A 23,987-nucleotide genomic window follows, 5' to 3' on the forward strand; every position below is an offset into this window, starting at 1 on the left:
CCTAAGAAGCATCATTGATGAACAAGGAGGATCTGATGCAGACACAAAGGCGAGGATTGACAAAGCAAGGACCGCATCTCTACAATTGAAGAACATATGGAACTCAAAACAACTGTCAACTAATTTCAAAGTGAGGATCTTCAATACGGACGTCAAGACAGTTCTACTGTACGGAGCTGAAACGTGAAGAACTACTACAACCGTCGTCAAGGAGGTACAAGTATTTATAAACAGTTGTCTATGTAAAATACTCAACATCCACTGGCCGGATACTATTAGCAACAGCATTTTACGGGAGAGGACAAGCCAGCTTCCAGCTGAAGAGGAAATTAGGAAAAGATGTTGGAGGTGGATAGGACACACATTAAGCGAATCACCAAACTGCATCACGAAGCAATCTTTAACTTGGAGTCCGGAAGGGAAGCGGAAAAGTGGAAGTCCAAAGAACACATTACGCCGGGAAATAGAAGCAGATATGAAAAGGATAAATGTTAACTGGAAAGAACTGGAAAGGATCGACCAGGACAGAGGTTGGTGGGGAATGCTGATGAGCGGCCTATTGTTAGGTCACTGAATATCGAACAGATCATTGATCCCTGTCAAAGTCAAGGATAGTCAACGCGCATCAATCAATAAAATATACGCCATGGACTGGCCCACGCGGCAGTGGTTGTTCTTTCACCTCTGTAATTTCGTGGTTGTACCTTAACTAATATATTCTTGTAATAACGTCTTTTGTGTTGTACAGTCTCCATAGCGTCCGTGATCTTTTAATGCGTCGATGGTTCAATCCACGTAAGGGCCGGTCGCGAGGTGTGACTTCAGCGTTAGTTGGTTCGTCACCATTCTCGTCTAACTATAGTAGGTCCCCAATCATTTCTACATAGACCATCAACGCAGATGGTCTACACTATTATTATTACTCCGCGAGGAGAAACAGGCGTAAGTAAGGCTCAAAGACGGGCGGCTAAGTGTAAAAGCCAGTCTTGGACCTACTTTTAGAATGAGTCTACAAGAATAAGAGTTCGAAGCTACATGCCTTCCTTATTTTTGTACACATGCTACTTTCCTCAACTAAATGATGAAGTTCGACTACGGTTAATGCGTTCTGGTTCCCTCTCGTTGTCGTCTAGTAAACATTTGGGTTGACAGTCACATTGTTTTACCCAATTTAATAACTGGACGAGGCAATGTGAATTAGAATTTGACGTTGGCAACGAGTAGAATAATACAAAATTCCACTTTTTAATGCTCCTTAGTAGACTGACCTCATTGAGCTATGGTCTATATTCGTTATTAACACATTTGTGTTTGCCACTATACTGATAGAACTTATCTCAGAATTGCAGATATGTTATGATGTGAGAACTAAATCTATAAGACCTTACGTGGAAGTCACATCATTGTCTACGCTGACTCGTCTTACATGCAATAGATTGTACATATGGTGACTACGCCTGCATGACGGAGCCATGACATTTAGATTAATTAATCCCACGTTCACCATTACTGACGTCTCCGTGTTAAATATTGACTACCGATTTTGCAAGTTATTTCATGTTCAGCTTGAAGTATCGTGTAGTTGGAACAAATACCGCTAAAAACCTTAATTGTTTTCTTTAATGTCAGTATCTGTATAATATTGCGTAAAACCAGTTTGTTAAGACTATACAGATCTAGCAGTCTCTTTTCACTCTTATTCCTTTTTCCAAGTCTGTCTCCAGAGGATGCGTTAGTACCAGGTGTTTTCCATTCTAATCATGACATTCAGGTCCACCATGAAGAAGATCCGTTCCTTTTTTGTTTTATAAGTACTTTGATGATTCCAGAGAGATGAGATTCCAACCCTATAAGCTCTTGTTGTTCTTGTTCTGACGGAAACGGCAAAACTCCTTATATGAGGAGCATTTTCTTCTACATGACCAGAATATGATATCCGTCACGAAGTTAGTCTTTTCTGTCTTGATTGTGCCCAATAAGCTTCATCCATTCCAAACACATCAATTTTTTCGCCTCATTTCTACAGCTGTTTAGAGGACACTTTCGGCATGTCACATTATGTAGACATCCCATGTTCCAATGTTTATTACTGCTTTGGTTGTCATAAGGAGTGCAAATTTCTTGGTTTCCGAAGTGTTTCAGTTCTCATTGTAAGTTGTTACAACTTTATGTACGAAGGTCCTTAAGTTCCCAAGGTTAAGTTTAATTGGCTTTCTGCAGTTAGTGTTTTCGATTTCAATTTGTTATTCGAAAAACCTATCATATGCAAAATTTAAAAGACTATCTTATTAGAAGGTAGAAAACTTTAAATTAGGGGTGAATCATACTTTTCATTCATGTCAGTTATTCTACTGATACTGCAAACTATATGCACACATTAAATTACTGAATTTTGATTTAATTCATTTGATCTTATTCATTGAACAAACACAAGATGAAATGTATTTCGCTATAATTGTAGATACCACCTTACTGGTGATAGATAAGTTAGTCTGTCTTCTTCGACAGTCTTGTTTTCTTCCTTAATAAAGGTACCAGCTTCGTTCCCTCTCAAGAATCAGCAGTCGTATTAAAATTGCACCAAAGGCAAGGTTTAGAATCCAGTTTATATCAAAACGCTGACTCATCAATCTGTTTCAAGTCACAACATATTAACTAAAATTCCCATTGTAACCATGAGTAATAATTCAAGCCATATTTCACATCTCTCGAGGAGTTGACATATGCTTATTTCTCATCGTAGTCTAAAGAAAACTGCTTCTTACCTACAATAGTTGATTACTAACATTTTTTCGAAGAACTTATTAGTAATTCGTAACTAGTTTATAAAGTTGTAATACATTATTGAGCTACTCACAGATTGTCGATAGCTACACATTTTCAACATAGCATTACCGATGCGTTTGGTCGTAAACACTTATTCAAAGCAACTATAATTCAGAACATAGCCACTTTAAATAATTGAAGGTGTCCTACAAAATATTAGACGAGTAAAATATTAGTACATGCTCATACGTTGAAATTTATCCTTTACGATAATATGTGTACACTTCCTAATTCACGTCGGTATAATTAGAGAGTATCCATCTCAAGACTAAAAGATAATTCAAGGACAAAATAAAATAACGAGAACAATGCAACAATTCAGCTGCTGTTGATGGACATTACTCAAGTTATAATTGGAAGGTTATCAAACGAATAATAAAATCTAACTTATTCAGAACTAGAAACCTTAAAGAATGTGCTTGGACATTGTTGGTGAAAGATAGATTTTCAAGCACCATCTTATACACGAAAGAATATTTAGTAACCCTCTCAAAATAGATTAGGGCCACTTTTATATAAGATGGCTGGCCAAAAATATTCTGAAGATAACACACAAGTATTCTGAGTTTGACGCCTTAAGCAGTAACACCTTTATAATGGACATGTGCCGACCGAGTCCAATTAGAAGTGAAGAGGTTCGGACATTTACTTGTTAGAAGATCGATATATCGAGATGTTATCAATTTAAGCTGTCTAGCGATTGTAGATGTTAAGCACGGTGTACTCCCTCGTGACCTGGTACAAATGCATGACCGAGCGCCTTCAGCTAATTGAGGTTATTAAAACTGATACGATCAGCATCAAATTTTAAAGACATAAATAGTTATTGATTTTAAGAAATTTGTGGTATTTATATGAACTATTGATTCCTTTGTACTTGATAACTGCTTGATTTTGAATTCTATATACAATACATTCGTTTGAAGACACCACCAGTATCGCAGTTTGACAACTCTGTATCAGCAACACCTATAATCGAATCGTGCCCAACCAGTTAAAATCAGAAGCGAAAAGGTCGGAAGATAAACTTGATGCGTTATCAATATATCGAGAAGCGATTGATCTAATCTGGCTAATGATCGTAGGGGATGTTTCCCACGCTGTTCTGTGACGCGATCTGGTGCGGATGCATGACCGAGCGCCTTCAGCAAAACAAGTTAAAGATACGACTAATATTCTGATGTTACAACCTGCTACTAGTAGTACCTCCTATATTCGAAACCTTCCCGACCAAAGGAAATCAGAAGTCAGACGAGAAGAGGTAGGAAAGATATATTTGATACGTTAACAATATATCAAGAGGCGTTTGTTCTTAGCTAGCTATTGAAACGTAGGAGCTGTGTCCCACGCCGAATTGCAACGTGATCTGGTACGGATGCATGACCGAAAGCCTTCAGTTAAACAAGTCCACTTAAACAACGTGGTCAGCATCCAATGTCGAACACTTAATGAGCTATTGATTTTGGGGAATTATTTACAGCTACAGATCACTCCCCCCTAGTGAGGTAGTGATGCCCCTAAGACGTGACCAGCCAGAAGTTTAAACCCAACGAGTTTGTCGTTGGTAAACACTCTTCTGATAGCTTGCTTCGTTTAGCAGCGTCTGGTCGTCTTTCCCTAAACTAAGGGACCATGAGGCACAACATAACAATAAAGAAATAAAATACAATGAGAATTTCGGTTCCTTGGGAAACTTCGTCGTTCTTTTCCAGCCGTCCTGGAAAAGAGAAAAAATAGAACGTGTGAGTGCATGTCGAAAATACACTCGTACTTGCGTAAGGACACAAGATGAGCGGGAAAGAAAAAAAATAAATAAACTAATACACTTGCAAACAGCGTAAAAGCGATCGGAAAAAAATGGTTTTTTTGGGTTCTTTATATATAAAAAAATATAAATACGCTCAAAAAAATAAAAATGTTTTTTTAAATAAATAAAAAAATGAGCATATTAAAAAAATGATTTTTTTATAATAAACAATGAAAAGGGAATTTGAGATTAAGTTTGTGTCCTACGTGCAATAGTCGTTTAGATGTTCTGGAAATCTTACTCTTCTTCCAGAACGCGTGGTTTTAGGTTTATTTTCCGATGTTGATGAAGTATCAAGGTGTGTGTCGGCTGTCGTATGGGGTACTACAAGTGTAGGAGCCGTGTCGTACGATTGTACCGAAGGAAATTCGACGTAGCTAGGGTTTCCTTATAAGTATGCTGCTTTTAAGCGATCGATACTGATGCTATCGTTCGTGCCGTTCTTATCGACTACATAGTACTTGGGTTCACGTTGAAGAACTTTGAAGGGTCCTTCGTATGCTGATTTGAGAGGTCGTCGATTTTAGTCTCGACGAACGAAGACGTGTGTACTATGTCGTAATTCAGGTTGAACGAAAAGATCAGTTGATTGAGGTCGAGTGTGAGCAGGTTTAACTGAACGCATAGCGTTTGTAAGCCTACTCGTGTAAGAGTTTAGATCCATGTTCAATGAAGAAGCCGAAGGATCCACAAATTCTCCTGGGAGTCGGAGTGTCGTTCCGTAAACGAGTTGAGATGCAGTGTATCCAATGTCAGCTTTCACTGCATTGCGGATACCTAGCAAGACGAGTGGAAGAGCGTCTGTTCACTGTGAAACGTTTGCGGCTGATAATGAAGCTTTAAGTTGTCGATGAAAACGTTCTACCAACCCGTTTGCTTGTGGGTGGTAGGCGGTCGTTCGGAAGCGAGTGATTCCTAATAGTGAGGTCAGACAACGGAAAAGTCCAGATTCGAACTGGCGTCCGCGGTCTGTAGTGATGGTTGAAGGGCAGCCGAAATTTGCTACCCATCGTTCGACGAAAGCGCGAGCCACACTTTCAGCAGTAATGTCCTTAATCAGTACTGCTTCTGGCCATCGAGTGAAACGGTCTACGCATGTTAAGAGATATGAGTATCCGTTTGAATCGGGTAACGGTCCTACGAAATCTAGATGAACGTGGTCGAAACGAGCGTCAGGAGTTTTGAAAGAGCCTAAGGGACATTTGTTGTGTCTAATTACCTTAGACTTCTGGCAGCTTACACAGGAGCGTGCCCACTCCCTCATGTCTTTATTCAAGCCAGGCCAGCAAAACCGTTCGGCTATAAGTTTGACTGTTGCACGAGCACCTGGATGAGAAAGATTGTGCAACGTATTGAAGACGTTGCGTCGATAATGTTTTGGTACTATTGGACGATCCCTACCTGTAGATATGTCGCGAAGTAAGGTTTCCTTACCTGTTCCCATCTGCTTAATACTTAGTTTAAGAGTGGTCGAGGATAACTCATGCTGAAGACCAATGTCTTCTTTTTGAAGCTGAGCGAGTTTAAGAAGGTCGATTCCTTGGAAACCGTTCAAGGAACTTATTCGAGACAAGGAGTCTGAGACTACATTGTTTGCTCCAGAAATGTGTTGAATATCTGAAGTAAACTGCGAAATGTAGTCGAGTTGTCGAGACTCTCGCGGTGAGTACTTGTCTGAAGATGAACTTAAAGAGAAGGTAAGAGGTTTGTGATCGGTAAAAAGTGTGAATTCTCTCCCTTCGATGGAATGTTGGAAATGCCGTACAGCACAATACATAGCTAGGAGTTCCCTACCGAACGTGCTGTACCTAGATTCCGCGTCTAGCAACCGTCTCGAGAAAAATCCTAAAGGTTGCCATGAGTTGTTAACCCATTGTTGTAAGACTCCTCCGATTGCTGAGTCGGATGCGTCTACGGCGATACTAATGGGCGCTTGAGTGTCCTGATGAGTAAGCAGGGTTGCTTTAGCGATGTGTTCCTTAACTGTGGAGAATGCTTTTCGAGCGGTGTCGTCTAAACTAATTGATTTTGCATTTCCACGAAGTTGGTCGGTTAACGGTTTCATAAGGGACGCTCATTCAGGTGTGAACCGTCTGTAGAAACTTACAAGGCCGTTGAAAGTTCGCAACTGCTTGATCGTGGTCGGTTCTGGGTAGCCCAGAATGGCCGTCACTTTGCTTCTAAGGGGTCGGATGCCTTGAGCATCAATAGTGTGTCCTAAGAAGTCTAAGGAGTTTGTCCCGATTTGACATTTCTGAATGTTGACAGTAATGCCATGCCTTTGGAGTCGATCGAAAACAATGTCCAGATGCTTGAGATGTGATTCTCTGTCCGGACTTGCTATGAGGCAGTCATCAACATACGCATGTACGAAGTTGAGACCTCGGAAGACGTGGTCTATAAACCTTTGGAAGGTTTGAGCCGCATTTCTTAAACCAAAAGGCATTCGCAAGAATTCGTAAAGGCCGAAAGGAGTGATGATGGCGGTTTTAAGAACGTCGTCAGGGGTCATCGGTATTTGGTTGTAAGCCTTAACTAAGTCGATTTTCGAAAAGACAGTTGTACCTTTCAAGGTAGCTGTCAAATTGTGAATGTGAGGCAACGGGTAACGATCGGGAATGGTTTTAGCATTCAGACGCCGATAATCACCAGTTGGCCGCCAATCATTGCTGTCCTTTTTAGAGACCATGTGCAATGGAGATGACCACGGACTATTTGATGGTCAAATTATCCCTAAGTCTATCATATGGTCGAATTCATTTTTAGCCAACCTAAGCTTTTCGGGAGCGAGTCGGCGGGCTTTCGAGAATACAGGTGGTCCTGTAGTCGAGATGTGATGTGCAACATTACTGGTTACACAAGGCAATTTTGGCTGCGGTTGGTATATCCTGGAGTATTTGTCCAGTAATGGTTGATATAGGGGGTCTATGGTGTGCTTGATTGTGACTGGGGATAACCTGCAACCAGAAAAAGGAATTACGCAAACGGATAACTTAGTGTTTCCGTCTATTAACTTTCGTGAGCGTGTGTCGATTAGTAGGTTGTGGTATTGTAACAGGTCTATACCAATGATTGGCATAGAGACATCTGCAACCACGAAAATCCAGTGTATGGGTTCGCGTAAACCCACATTAAGGTAGACGTACCTTTTACCATACGTAGCAATCGGCTTTCTGTTTGCCGCCTATAAACTTAAAACAGACTCGTGAGGTCTGTCACTAGAGTTCGCGGGAAGAACACTAACTTCTGCGCCAGTGTCGACGAGGTAGCGAACTTTCGTGGTCACATCCGTGACGTATAACAGACGGCTGTGTTCGCCGGCTACGGTTGCCGTTAACGCATGCCGACTTGGAAGTTTCCCGAGTACTTTTTCGTGTTGGTGGATTTGGAGTTCGGATAATTGCAGGGTTTCCTGCAATTTCTGGAAGACTTACCAAACTGTTTATGATACCAGCACCAGTCGAGATTATCTGTCTCTCGTGGTTGTTCAAAATACACACTCGTGCAAATAAAATATTAACAAACCCTATTTAGAAGCTATAGCTATAACTAATCAAAGAGATAATAATGTGTCAACTGCTTTATTACTGAATAGAAGACTAAAGATTTAGTGTTAAATAATATAATTGAGGTCTGGCTAATGGAAAATAGAAAATATTTTCAAAGAATATATATAAAAACAGGAATTGATGTATGACAAATGTAGTTTGTTGTCTACAAAATATTGAATAATTGTAATAAAACGAAAGCATGCTTTACCTCGTGGCATGGAAAGGTTGGGAATAGCAGTCAGTACAAGGCTAAGGCCAAACGTCAAATAAGCTAGGTTGTACTTCAGAAAATTCTAATTCTAATGTGTTAAAGTCTCAAAATAATAGCAGTCAGCTTGAAGGACATCATTTCGATGAGAATCACTACTTCATATCCGACTCCTCACTAGATTAATAGACTAAGAGATCTCTGAGCAAACTTAAAGCTTCGTAATGTAATCCAGAATTATTTTTTTAGACAATAACATTTCAGAAACGATGACGTTAGAGTATGTTAGTCAGCAAGTTATGACCCGGACTTGATATGTGAAAAAGCACGTTTAAATGTTAAACACAAAACCAATGATCAGCTTATTGGAGTAGTTCTAAAAAGAATATACTCATTGGTTCAAACTCTTGATCAGTGTCTGGGTGCCTCTCTAATACGTTTGAAAATCTAAGAATTATGTCCATATTTGTTGTTAGACGGACTCTAAAATATAAACAATAACTAGACTCTATTTCTTTACATTTTTAATTCGAGAAAAGGTATGTGGAGTTCAGCATTACTGTCAGCATGATTGTTCATCAGTTATTCAGACAATTATGGAAAGCTCTAAAATACCCCATTACAGCCAAGCACAACTAACTACCAAACTAATCTTACTTCATGAACGTATATAACATTATTTAAAGGACAAATTGTGATGACACTGGCTATTTCTGTAGTATTTATTTGAAGACAGATACAATACCGAAAACGCAGTTTGAATAGACTGTAACCACTACCGACTAGCTAGTGGTTCACGCGGTGCGTTGTGTAATCGTTAAAGTAGCTAGAAATAAAAAAGAAGTATATGCATTTGAAATCAACATAAACTCATAGCTTTCCTGTGAACTGCCAGGGAAGTCTTACTCACTGCCTTCTCGCGACGGTAGTGTTGTTTACGAAATTGAGAGGAAGAAAAGCGAATGTGCGGCGCTTTAACCGGGCCGGTGGACACGTGAGTCCACCAGGGGGAGTTGGAATACCCTGATTCCAAACCAATGGTTTACATGGGCTCCAGTACCCTGAGGGAAAAAATGGCGCATGAACCAATTGTTGGTCACTGGTGATCATGTGACTGCACCTCACGATGCTCCACTGCCTTATGGATCAGACCTTTAGGTCAAAGACTCGGGGTATGGGCCCTTAGGAAAACTACCTGCTTCGGTATGGGCACCCGAGCAGTATCATAGCCCACACACAATTAAAATGAAATGACAATTTTTTTTGTGTAGCGCATGCATATTTGGTGCCTCCTTGTACCAATATTTATGCGTTAAAATAATAATAAAAAAACTAGTCTGAATCCCAATCTAACACTGGTAGTCATAAATCAACTTGATCAATAATGCAACAAAACGCTCGATATAATTTACTTAGTAAGATGGGTACAACGTTAAAAAATATTTGTCTGAAATCATCCATAAAGTAAATATATAGAATTTAAATAGGGGTCCAGAACTAAGTCACTGTAACCCAATTACAATCAAGAAATGCCATTCCTTTCTTATCAGGTAATTTCAAGATCGAAAGCCTGTAAATATGGCCTTTAAGTAGTCAGAGATTCAGAAGTCGATATTGGCTCCAAAAATGTCTAACAGTAAATCCATGTTGTTCAGAGAAAGCTTCCTCAAACTTTGAGGATATCAGGTTTCACTTTGTTATCATTCTTGAACAATTAACTTTTGTTAGCGAAATCTAATTTGAAGGGACAGATCTGTTGGAGGTAGATGAAACTGACACATAAGTATAGATATATAGATAAGTATAATAAGCAGGTGGAAGATCGAGAAACATTTTGGTTAAGAAATGAAGCCACAAAAAGGTCACGATAAAGTCACTTACAGACTTGGAGAATAAACGTTCGAGGAACAGGACCTGACTTAGCGGCAAATGAATAACGGCCCTTTACTCTAATTATGTCAAGCTAGCACAGTTCTATCCATAATGTTCGATGACTGATTTTTCCCAGAAGCCATACTCATTTTGTTTAACCCCAAAGAAAATAATGGTTATAAACATCTAATATTTTACGAATTAGGTTACAATAAATAGTAAAGTATATATTTACTGTAAAATTATTACTAGAGTGCATATTAGCTGAAAGTAAACAAACCCATTTAGTCAAAGTACATTTACAAATCAAGATGATATTAAAATGATTTTTATATGATACAGGGTTACTAAATGTTCTTCTATGATTGAAGTGATGCTAGGCAAATCGAAATATTTGAAGATTCTAAATGAATGAACTCCTCAAGAACTGAATCTACTGCGTCAGGTGGTTTGGACTGAACGAGGTTTGTGCAACGCGATAAAAAAGTATCACGATCTGACCTAAACAGAAAAGTAGTAGACATTACGAATACAGCTCTTCAGGTTAAATATGAAGTTGAAGACTAGATTCTAGAAAAGTTACCTTAATACATTATAAGAGTGAACTAAATTGTAGTTGTACTAAGCGATTAGCTTTAGTAACATGTTTTCTTAAGGAAGTATATTTACACAGCTTAGTATTTAAGTGCAGATTTTTATACTTAGAAACGGTCAACTTTTAACCATTGAAAAAGACTCGATCACTGTTTGACTCATTATAGTCGGAGTAGTTAGACAGTGTTATTAGTCCCTGCAAACGGTTCCCTAGAACCGAGTACATAAACGTATACTTGTTAGACAAATATAACTATTATTGAGGGCAGCTAATAATGATGCTCGGTCCCCCCAAAGAAACAAACAACACAGTTGAATATCAATATCTTGACTATTAAGCCATCGTTCATCTTTGAATAATAACGGGGTGAAGTGTATTCATGTAACGTAAAATTTATTGAATTTAGTGCAAAAATGCAACATATTAGTTCATCAATACATCGTTTTCTGGATGGACAACATTTAGGACTATATTAAATAATCAGCAAAGGGATAACAATGAACAACGGTAGTTACGAAAAACAAACATTAGTTAGTACAAATTCTAATGTGCTTAAGAGAAGTAACTGAGAAATATACTTACATCCCCCCACCACTAAACTCAACGAGCTGTAGTAGCTACAGTTAAATACTCTGTAGTGATTATGTTTTGCCTACTGTGAAGACCTAATATATTTGTACTGACCAAAATAATTGTTTTTTAAACTCTTATAGTGCCAGGTAGTTCAGGTGGATAACAGCAAGACTGAAAGCTGAAAACTCAAGGTCTGAGAGCAGAGGGGATTATGAAAGGGAAAGTATAAAATAAGAACCACTCCATCTTCGTGGATTTCCAGTACTAGTGGTAAGGTCTCGAAAGTCTAGAGCGAACACAAAAAACTAATTATGTAGAAACATCAAACAGTTCTCTTTTGCGCTATTTAATCATGTTCATGGATGGAAAAGATCATGTCAAGCCCGAATTGCTTTACACGATTCTCAAGAAGCAAACCTTAGTGGTTTATGTACCTAGAAAATGACGGTCGTCTACACACCTCGTTTATAATTAAACCCCTATCTCATCTCCTAGTATTCTTTGTATTCCTACTATCAAACACTTTTCTTTAACTCTGGTAAACGTACTACTGGTGTCAACTATACGAGTTCACAAACTATTAAACCTGTTTTCCAAGATACTAACTACATATTGGGTTGATTATCGTTTGAATCTTATATGAGAATAAACAGGATTCTAGAGTTGCGTGTTATTAACAGTTGCTACCCTCGGAACTTGCATGCAGAATTCAAGTGTGATCACACACTTGACTTTACCTAGCCGAAATGTAAAGTCAGAGAGATCCACTCCAAGTGCATTCACGGACTTGACTGTAAACTTTTGTGGCCTCTCTACGGTACGCATAGTGTGAAGTTTAGAAACGAAATAGGGACTTATAGACTACAACTTATGAGATATTTGCTTTCGAGTTGTATGAGTAAACAGGACAATAAAATCACCGGATAGGATACATGCTTCTATCTCTTTATAATTATGACATCCCAGAAGTGGACGATGGTTTCCAGAATGCCTTTTGGCATCCTTAGAAAAGCTAAAAGTATAGACATGGTAGGTGCAATGGATTTTATCTTCCAAGATAAAATACGTCAGTCCAGAAAGTGTTTAGAAAGGGCTTTTGGAATTTTGTCCCAAGTAATAATGATTGTCTGCTACGACTATGATCAGATGATTGTTTATTCATAGCTAATCTCAACCCGAAATATAGAGAGAATCCGATCTTCCGATCCTCAGCACTGACTAGATGATGAACACAGGTAAACCATATTGCTACCAATCATCGTAGAAGACCGATAAAAGACTCCTGGTTCTTCTTAAACTCAAATATGAAGCGCAATTACGTCTCAGTGCTAGCACGTATCTGAGTGAGCCTTACCTGAAGTTATGATAAGCAACGTAACCTGGTCGGTTATTTCTTGAGGGCATTTGGGTACGGTGGTCTATCTTTATCAATAAATGATGTAGTAAGTTAATTACCAATTAGTTCCGGCAAGAGGCGGTGATACGCATATGAAGCAACAAGACATATGTATGACATTGTTTGTCGATCAAACTCAATGTAACGCCATATTCATATAACTGGAGTAAAAATACTTAATGCAACTAGAATGCCTGTTGTGTATAACATACAACCTTTTAGTGATGGAAGGTAATTACTTCAAGATTTTGAACAAACAATCTAAGCGGCTTAGGGAAAGTTTAATGCTCCTAAACGAAATTTTCAAGTGCGATCAAATAGTTTTCCTCTTTAAACTCATTCAGGATAAAACAAGTTTCAGGTGTGTTGTTTCTTAATATGCATTAAGACAACTCCATCTGTGGCCCTTCTAAAGTTACTCCCGGTCCCAAAACCAGATAAAGGAAGAGGGTTAGGCATGGGGTCAGCTATCCCATCCCGTAGAAGCCAACGTTGCTAAAAATACACTAACTAGAATAAACAAATTAAAAATCTAAATTCTACCCTCCGAGTTGAAGGATACTCATTCATAGAAGTTATGAAGCCTCATGGTGAAAGCAGATGCCCCTTCTGACAACCAGTACACCAATCAATATATGTACATGGAACGTCCGGAGTTTGTGGGAAACCTGGACGACTAATCAAATAGCTACGGAAATGAGGAGATACAACTTGACAGTGAATATTATCAAGTGCTGTGCGCCCACCAATCGCAGGAATGAAGACGATGAAGATCAGTTCTACGAGGCTGCAGTCGATCATAGAGGTGTCTAGGAAGGGACCTAACCATCTTGATGGGGAATCTAAACGCCAAAGTCAGAATGGACAACACCGGGTATGAAGACATCATGGACTGGGAGAAAGTAAAGAGAGTGGTGGGAGGTTTGCAAATCTATGTGCATTCAGCAAAACGGTTATGTGTGGCACTATATTCCCCCATAAACGCACACATAAAGCTACATGGCCTTCACTGGAGCACACAACAGAGGATCATATCGATCATATTTGTATCAACAAAAAAATTCAGGACAATGGAAGAAGTGAGAACCAGGAGAGGAGCTGACATTGCTTGAGATCACCGCCTGGTTGTGGCCAAAATGAAACTAAAACCAAAGAAGTACTGGACAACTGGATAAACAGAATTACCAAGGTTTAATACAGCCTTTCTTTGAAATACTGGCAAACTCAACAAATTCAAGATATCTCTCAAAACTAGATTCCAAGCCTTACAGGATCTACTCAGAGAAGAGGAAACTACAACGGAAAACATCGGTGAAGAGTTTTATTTATTTATTTAAACACATAAATATTGGTACAAAGGGGCACGAGATATATGTGCGCCGCACAAATCTCATTTCATTTGTGTGAAGAAATCGAAGAAGCACTAACTTAAACGTGCTAGGGGGTTCTCAGCCGCATGAAGAATAATCATAAGGAGAGGATCTCTATTAATACCCTGGGTTAGGGTCGAGGAACTCTTGATTAGACCAACCCCACTGAACTCATCGGATACCAATGTAGCATCTAAAGACCTTCCCCTAACTTTTACCACACCAACAATTGAAGAAATGAACATAACCATCAGACAAAAGAAGAGTGGGGAAGCAGCAGAACCTGAAAACATAACAGCTGAAGCACTGAGGTCACACACAGGAGTAACTGTAAACATGCTTCACGTTCCATTCAGAAAGATTTGGGAAGAGCGAAAGCCGTAAGAATGGGGAGAAGAATAACTCGTCAAGATACCAAAGAAAGGAGATCTGAGCAAATGTGAGAACTACAAAGGCATCACACTGCTATCAGTAACAGGAAAGTTTTTCAAGTGTTGTTGAACCGCATGAAAGTTTCAGGAGAAGCACAACTTCGAGATCAGCAAGCTGGATTCCGTAAGGACCGGTCGTGCACAGACCAAATCGCGACACTACGGTTCATCATTGAACAACCAGTTAAATGGAACTCGTTACCATACATCAACTTTATTGACTATGAGAAGGCGTTTGACAATGTGGATAGGAGAACATTATGGGACCTTATTAGACACTATAGAGTGAGTAGCTGAGAAAATAGTCAACATCATCCGGAATTCATATGACGGACTACACTGCAAAGTTGTGCATAAAGGACAGCTGACAGATGCATTCCAAGTGAGGACCGGAGTCAGACAAGGCTGCCTACTCTCGCCCTTCCTCTTTCTTCTGGTGATATTCATAAACAATTGTCTACGCAAGATACAGAATTTCCGTTGACCGGATACCATCAGCATCAGCCTACTGTGAGAGAAAACAAACCAGCTCCCAGTTGAAGAGGAAATTAGGAAAACATGCTGAAGTTGAATAGGACATACATTGTGGGAATTATCAAACTGCATCACGAAGCAAGCATTAACTTGGAATCTTGAAGGGAAACGGAAAAGGGGAGGACCAAAGAATACATTGTATCTGGAATTAGAAGCAGACGTAAAAAGGATGAAAAGCAACTGGAAAGGAGAGTCTAGAAGAGAGTTCGACGGAGAATGCTGGTGGGCTGCCTATGCTCCTCCATGAGTTATAGCGGTAATTGAGTGAAGGCATGATGTACTATGGTTTTACTAAACAGTAAAGCCTTTCACAACTCAGAGACTTGATAGACTTTGAGGAAAGCTGGTCGATTTATTGACTTTGGATTGAAGGAAAAAAATTCGTAATCACACAATACGTATGAAGAAAAACATATGAATGACTGCATAGAGGGGACGGAAATTTGTAATAACCGGGATATTTAATGATCAGGGTGCCAAAAAAATAACGAAATGATGTAAAAAGGTATTGTGATACCTAAAATACGGGAAACAAATAGCCAACTTACCAGTCAGTACCTGCCTCAACATTGGATTCCAATCGGAAAATAGTGTTCAACAGGTCAACGTCGAAAATGAATGTATGGGGAGATATGATCCACTTTAAAAAACGGTCTCGTACATCAACCCAGTGAGTATGTATTACTTCCGAGAAGTACGGAGACAGAGATGGCCAGTGAACGGCCGGATGGGAAATGTCACCAAACTTTCCATCGACTTGACAAAGTATACATGCCAAGCAAGCGGAATCGACAGCAAGAGTCGGGTTTGTCGTTTGTCGAGAAATAGTACACAGGTAACTTGCTATTGTTTTTGACACGACAAAAACTACACACTGACGAGTGAATGGTACGAGAGGACAAATGTTTTGGATACAAATCTTCTCATCTTTACTCTGGTTAATAAGTAATAACAGCGATTTGAAATCTTGAAGGAATTGATCCCACAACCCATTACGAGCTTCTGACTTTATCAAGACCTTACTTTTATCGTGGTCATGAGATAATAAAGTCATCTGAAGAATCCAGGATATAAGCCTAAGCTCTGCGCTATTATATAAGTTACATTTAGAGGATGTAAGAGAAAATGGCTCCAACTGGTCACTGAGTTTGTTTATAAAATTACAAGCCCATATTATTTCCTGTGAATTATTATTCAGGCCACTTAGGGCTAAATGGAAACGAATAATTTGCTCAAACAGTGTTTCTTGGTTGAATTCGGATGAATTATTTGCGTGAGGATGGATATTATCCAACGAATCTATTTCCTTGCTGCCAAACGAGTATGACGCAGAAGTATATTCACGAAGACCCCAGACTTCATGTATGTGCTTTAAGAGAATCATCGCTTCATTTTCAAAAGAAAGATTTTTATGAGAAGTTGAGTTGAATAGAATATCTAGGTTGATGGGCAAATATAAAACTCTAGGTGAAGTGCTTTCTCCTACACTACCGTCGAATATCCTGTTGTGAACTTTGTGCAAATAAGCTGTGCCTAAATCAACAAGTGTGTACCAAAACATACAGAGAGCCTGGAAAACTATGGCATGAGACTTATGACTTAGAGAGAATGAAGACAATTTACGACCAGATCGCGAGTCTCTTTTTGTTGACACACTATCACATGAAGACTTGGCCTCCCGAAACAAATTTCTAGTCTGCTGTACAAGATAAGATACAGTTTTACTAGATGTAAAGTCGAAGGTAGCGATAGGCCATTGTAATAAATGCCCTACCATTTTTAAACAGTCTGCTATGTAAGTTTTCGGATCCTTCTTGGCTGATAGCTCATTTTTTTCTAATCCTTCGATAGACGGGTTTGCTGGGACATGAGTTATGTATGTAACCAGAAAATTGATTGCAGTTACCGAAATCTTGTAAATGACATTTTTGTCCATTTTCGTGGAATTACTAGCCTAGAAAGCAAATATCTCTTTAATAGGGATTACCTTGTACGCTAGTGGAAGCAATTCATAAGCTATCTTGAAACGATAAACATTCAGGACTGAACCATATATATCAGTCCAAGGACTATCTCCGATCTCGGAAGTTGGATTGTCAAGATCATCCGCAAGCTCGTCCTCATCATCACATCCCATTACCTCTCCCTCTTCACCCTCGTCAACGTTTTCATTTCTAAAACTTAAGTTATACGTTAAACCAGTTACTTTATTAACGTCCCATATTTGTCTACAGATGATGAATGGCACATTATACCACTGGTGGCTGATATTCGGTTACTCTTATGCATGGTGAGCTCACCGTCTATGAGGCTTTGATAAGCCAGTGCCAAAAGTATGGGTAGAACCTGAGGGTAAAAGACTACATCTTTAAGATTCAGTAGGAAAATAATGTTTTCCGCTCTTCTCAGCTCATCGGACATCTGGTTGAAGTAAAACAATGTTAAATCCTTCTGTAGCGATGGGTTGGTGTGTGAGAATATATCTGATACGGGAGTTATGTAGGCGAACAAACTTACCACAACACACTTTATCAGTAGGATCCTTAACTATTTTGCCAAGAAGTTCGATTTGTGTCATATCAAGATGCCTTTGAGTTTCATACCTATATGATTAATATGATATAGACATGATTACAGACGACACAAAATTTCAGCAGCCAAAGTAGCATCTCCATACTCCTGCATAAGTTCATACTCAATTATCTAAGTGTGATACAATATTAGACATTTACTTCCAACTTTATAGAACTGGGAAACAATGATTTTAGCATCAAAAGAAAGCTTTTACAATCATGAATACTATGTTGCATTAGTTTGGTTATTTGTTGTCTTATAACAGTAAAATCTGGATCCAAGACATCCGCTCTCCTCCTAATCGCCATCACCTTGAAAGTAACGAACTAACTATACCAACGCGTCGGATCATAAACTTCAAACTTCAATCCTTATTTAGAAAAACTTCATAAACTATTTGTTCCTTGGAGTCTGTGTCTAGGCGGCAATGAGGCAGAGTTGAAAATGAAAAAGTATGTGTTCTATTAGGTTTCTTCTGAAACGGAAATGTAGAGCAAGCCAGTTATCAATTGTGAAAATGAACCTGGAGTAACAATTGGAGCAATCACCCTTAGTATCTATAGGGTTAAAGCAAGGATTTTCCCCCAAAAGACTCTAAAAACCGGGCCGTTACTTTCTAATCTGGTAATAAGCCTCATTTGTGGTTGATAGTGCTGTAGCTGTAAATAATTCCCCAAAATCAATAGCTCATTAAGTGTTCGACATTGGATGCTGACCACGTTGTTTAAGTGGACTTGTTTAACCGAAGGCTTTCGGTCATGCATCCGTACCAGATCACTTTGCAATTCGGCGTGGGACACAGCTCCTACGTTTCACTAGCCAGCTTAGAACAAACGCTTCTCGATATATTGTTAACGTATCAAATATATCTTTCCTACCTCTTCTCGTCTGACTTCTGATTTCCTTTGGTCGGGAAGGTTTCGAATATAGGAGGTACTACTAGTAGCAGGTTGTAAAACCAGAATACTAGTCGTATCTTCAGTGGTGATCCTGACGTGATCTGGTACACCAAGCCAATAAACTGTGAGTCTGTTCCTTTTTGGAATATCATTATTCATTGTTATTCTTTATTTGAATTTTATATATTGTGATATACTTTTTTTCGCGAATTTTTTTTCTCGGATATATTTTAATTAGACATTTTTCATTCTTTATATTACTATGACGGAACACTCACCTAAGGTTTTTAAGTTAAAGTATATTTCCCCTACTTCGATTCAGTTAACGCCATTTTGGCCTGACAATATTGAGTCCTGGTTCTGCTACGCAGAAGCTGATTTTCGCATGCACGGAATCACGGACTCGCGCACACGATTCCTCGCGGTAGTTAATGCATTACCGCGCGAATTTAACAGGTACGTGACACCTAGTATGTTTACTAGTGATGTTCCGAAAACTTACGAAATTCTCAAACAACCGATCTTTAAACGCGGAGGTCTAACTGATCGACAACGGTTAGACCAACTCCTTAACAATATCGACCTGCAACATGGTTCCGCGACAGACATGTTGCTAAGAATGAGAGAGGTTATTGGCCAACGAACTTTCGATGATGGCCTATTCAGACAACTTTTCTTATCTAAACTTCCTCAACAGGTGCAGGCAGTGCTCGTCTCGTTTCAAAACAACGCCGTAGACGAGCTGGCTGCATCTGCCGACCGAACCTTAGAAATCACTAAATCTACTAAGGCCGAGGTCTTTTTAGTCAAATAAAAACCTCAAACGACCCCGAACGACATCACCGAACTATGTCATACACTGACACGCTATCTTCGCTTGCATAATGACCGTAGTCGGTCAAAATCCCCACGTAGAAGCGCTTCACGCAAGCGATCTGTCTCTCGACCACGAGAGACAGACAACCCCGACTGGTGCTGGTATCACAACCAGTACGGTAAATCCTCTAGAAATTGCAGGAAACCCTGCAATTATCCGAACTCCAAATCCACCAACACGAAAAAGTACTCGGGAAACTTCCAAGTCGGCATGCGTTAACGGCAACCGTAGCCGGCGAACACAGCCGTCTGTTATACGTCACGGATGTGACCACGAAAGTTCGCTACCTCGTCGACACTGGCGCAGAAGTTAGTGTTCTTCCCGCGAACTCTAGTGACAGACCTCACGAGTCTGTTTTAAGTTTATAGGCGGCAAACAGAAAGCCGATTGCTACGTATGGTAAAAGGTACGTCTACCTTAATGTGGGTTTACGCGAACCCATACACTGGATTTTCGTGGTTGCAGATGTCTCTATGCCAATCATTGGTATAGACCTGTTACAATACCACAACCTACTAATCGACACACGCTCACGAAAGTTAATAGACGGAAACACTAAGTTATCCGTTTGCGTAATTCCTTTTTCTGGTTGCAGGTTATCCCCAGTCACAATCAAGCACACCATAGACCCCCTATATCAACCATTACTGGACAAATACTCCAGGATATACCAACCGCAGCCAAAATTGCCTTGTGTAACCAGTAATGTTGCACATCACATCTCGACTACAGGACCACCTGTATTCTCGAAAGCCCGCCGACTCGCTCCCGAAAAGCTTAGGTTGGCTAAAAATGAATTCGACCATATGATAGACTTAGGGATAATTTGACCATCAAATAGTCCGTGGTCATCTCCATTGCACATGGTCTCTAAAAAGGACAGCAATGATTGGCGGCCAACTGGTGATTATCGGCGTCTGAATGCCAAAACCATTCCCGATCGTTACCCGTTGCCTCACATTCACAATTTGACAGCTACCTTGAAAGGTACAACTGTCTTTTCGAAAATCGACTTAGTTAAGGCTTACAACCAAATACCGATGACCCCTGACGACGTTCTTAAAACCGCCATCATCACTCCTTTCGGCCTTTACGAATTCTTGCGAATGCCTTTTGGTTTAAGAAATGCGGCTCAAACCTTCCAAAGGTTTATAGACCACGTCTTCCGAGGTCTCAACTTCGTACATGCGTATGTTGATGACTGCCTCATAGCAAGTCCGGACAGAGAATCACATCTCAAGCATCTGGACATTGTTTTCGATCGACTCCAAAGGCATGGCATTACTGTCAACATTCAGAAATGTCAAATCGGGACAAACTCCTTAGACTTCTTAGGACACACTATTGATGCTCAAGGCATCCGACCCCTTAGAAGCAAAGTGACGGCCATTCTGGGCTACCCAGAACCGACCACGATCAAGCAGTTGCGAACTTTCAACGGCCTTGTAAGTTTCTACAGACGGTTCACACCTGAATGAGCGTCCCTTATGAAACCGTTAACCGACCAACTTCGTGGAAATGCAAAATCAATTAGTTTAGACGACACCGCTCGAAAAGCATTCTCCACAGTTAAGGAACACATCGCTAAAGCAACCCTGCTTGCTCATCAGGACACTCAAGCGCCCATTAGTATCGCCGTAGACGCATCCGACTCAGCAATCGGAGGAGTCTTACAACAATGGGTTAACAACTCATGGTAACCTTTAGGATTTTTCTCGAGACGGTTGCTAGACGCGGAATCTAGGTACAGCACGTTCGGTAGGGAACTCCTAGCTATGTATTGTGCTGTACGGCATTTCCAACATTCCATCGAAGGGAGAGAATTCACACTTTTTACCGATCACAAACCTCTTACCTTCTCTTTAAGTTCATCTTCAGACAAGTACTCACCGCGAGAGTCTCGACAACTCGACTACATTTCGCAGTTTACTTCAGATATTCAACACATTTCTGGAGCAAACAATGTAGTCTCAGACTCCTTGTCTCGAATAAGTTCCTTGAACGGTTTCCAAGGAATCGACCTTCTTAAACTCGCTCAGCTTCAAAAAGAAGACATTGGTCTTCAGCATGAGTTATCCTCGACCACTCTTAAACTAAGTATTAAGCAGATGGGAACAGGTAAGGAAACCTTACTTCGCGACATATCTACAGGTAGGGATCGTCCAATAGTACCAAAACATTATCGACGCAACGTCTTCAATACGTTGCACAATCTTTCTCATCCAGGTGCTCGTGCAACAGTCAAACTTATAGCCGAACGGTTTTGCTGGCCTGGCTTGAATAAAGACATGAGGGAGTGGGCACGCTCCTGTGTAAGCTGCCAGAAGTCTAAGGTAATTAGACACAACAAATGTCCCTTAGGCTCTTTCAAAACTCCTGACGCTCGTTTCGACCACGTTCATCTAGATTTCGTAGGACCGTTACCCGATTCAAACGGATACTCATATCTCTTAACATGCGTAGACCGTTTCACTCGATGGCCAGAAGCAGTACCGATTAAGGACATTACTGCTGAAAGTGTGGCTCGCGCTTTCGTCGAACGATGGGTAGCAAATTTCGGCTGCCCTTCAACCATCACTACAGACCGCGGACGCCAGTTCGAATCTGGACTTTTCCGTTGTCTGACCTCACTATCAGGAATCACTCGCTTCCGAACGACCGCCTACCACCCACAAGCAAACGGGTTGGTAGAACGTTTTCATCGACAACTTAAAGCTTCATTATCAGCCGCAAACGTTTCACAGTGAACAGACGCTCTTCCACTCGTCTTGCTAGGTATCCGCAATGCAGTGAAAGCTGACATTGGATACACTGCATCTCAACTCGTTTACGGAACGACACTCCGACTCCCAGGAGAATTTGTGGATCCTTCGGCTTCTTCATTGAACATGGATCTAAACTCTTACACGAGTAGGCTTACAAACGCTATGCGTTCAGTTAAACCTGCTCACACTCGACCTCAATCAACTGATCTTTTCGTTCAACCTGAATTACGACATAGTACACACGTCTTCGTTCGTCGAGACTAAAATCGACGACCTCTCAAATCAGCATACGAAGGACCCTTCAAAGTTCTTCAACGTGAACCCAAGCACTATGTAGTCGATAAGAACGGCACGAACGATAGCATCAGTATCGATCGCTTAAAAGCAGCATACTTATAAGGAAACCCTAGCTACGTCGAATTTCCTTCGGTACAATCGTACGACACGGCTCCTACACTTGTAGTACCCCATACGACAGCCGACACACACCTTGATACTTCATCAACATCGGAAAATAAACCTAAAACCACGCGTTCTGGAAGAAGAGTAAGATTTCCAGAACATCTAAACGACTATTGCACGTAGGACACAAACTTAATCTCAAATTCCCTTTTCATTGTTTATTATAAAAAAATCATTTTTTTAATATGCTCATTTTTTTATTTATTTAAAAAAACATTTTTATTTTTTTGAGCGTATTTATATTTTTTTATATATAAAGAACCCAAAAAAAACATTTTTTTTCCGATCGCTTTTACGCTGTTTGCAAGTGTATTAGTTTATTTATTTTTTTTCTTTCCCGCTCATCTTGTGTCCTTACGCAAGTACGAGTGTATTTTCGACATGCACTCACACGTTCTATTTTTTCTCTTTTCCAGGACGGCTGGAAAAGAACGACGAAGTTTCCCAAGGAACCGAAATTCTCATTGTATTTTATTTCTTTATTGTTATGTTGTGCCTCATGGTCCCTTAGTTTAGGGAAAGACGACCAGACGCTGCTAAACGAAGCAAGCTATCAGAAGAGTGTTTACCAACGACAAACTCGTTGGGTTTAAACTTCTGGCTGGTCACGTCTTAGGGGCATCACTACCTCACTAGGGGGGAGTGATCTGTAGCTGTAAATAATTCCCCAAAATCAATAGCTCATTAAGTGTTCGACATTGGATGCTGACCACGTTGTTTAAGTGGACTTGTTTAACTGAAGGCTTTCGGTCATGCATCCGTACCAGATCACGTTGCAATTCGGCGTGGGACACAGCTCCTACGTTTCAATAGCTAGCTAAGAACAAACGCCTCTTGATATATTGTTAACGTATCAAATATATCTTTCCTACCTCTTCTCGTCTGACTTCCGATTTCCTTTGGTCGGGAAGGTTTCGAATATAGGAGGTACTACTGGTCGCTAGTTGTCAAATTAGAATACCGGTCGTATCCTCAATGTAAGTGCGTTGACATCCACTTAGTTGCTCTTCTTTAAACTCATTACGTTAGGATAATATCCTATTTTAAATATAAGAGTATAATGATGGAGTTTTATTCCAGATAATTTCCTTTATATAAAGAATTTAGACACCTTTCCATGAATTTGTGAAGCGTCTGTTTCTACTATCAATACATGTTTTCGTTATCAAACAGTGTTGAACATTTCTCCATTTACTTAGTGAGTGGATGCTAGACATGGAGACATATTTTCACCAAGGATTGAATAC

At 40.0% G+C, this 23,987-nt stretch overlaps 2 protein-coding genes across 2 annotated transcripts; both read right to left on the reverse strand.

The window, feature by feature from the left end:
• Positions 1 to 10,435: 10,435 nt before the first annotated feature.
• Smp_167850 (hypothetical protein) lies at positions 10,436 to 17,099 on the reverse strand (the record flags this gene model as incomplete). The annotated part of the gene is made up of 2 exons (XM_018793528.1): positions 10,436 to 10,765; positions 15,712 to 17,099. The coding sequence occupies 2 exons, from the start codon at positions 17,097 to 17,099 to the stop codon at positions 10,624 to 10,626; spliced, it is 1,530 nt and encodes a 509-aa protein (XP_018648031.1). The 3' UTR covers positions 10,436 to 10,623.
• Positions 17,100 to 17,365: 266 nt separating this feature from the next.
• On the reverse strand, positions 17,366 to 17,584 carry Smp_200420 (uncharacterized protein; the record flags this gene model as incomplete). The annotated part of the gene is made up of 1 exon (XM_018793529.1): positions 17,366 to 17,584. One exon carries the CDS (start codon positions 17,582 to 17,584, stop codon positions 17,366 to 17,368), a length of 219 nt encoding a protein of 72 aa, XP_018648032.1.
• Positions 17,585 to 23,987: the final 6,403 nt, after the last annotated feature.

This window comes from Schistosoma mansoni, chromosome 1, assembly GCF_000237925.1.
Source record: "Schistosoma mansoni strain Puerto Rico chromosome 1, complete genome".
Classification (NCBI taxonomy): Eukaryota; Metazoa; Platyhelminthes; class Trematoda; order Strigeidida; family Schistosomatidae; genus Schistosoma; species Schistosoma mansoni.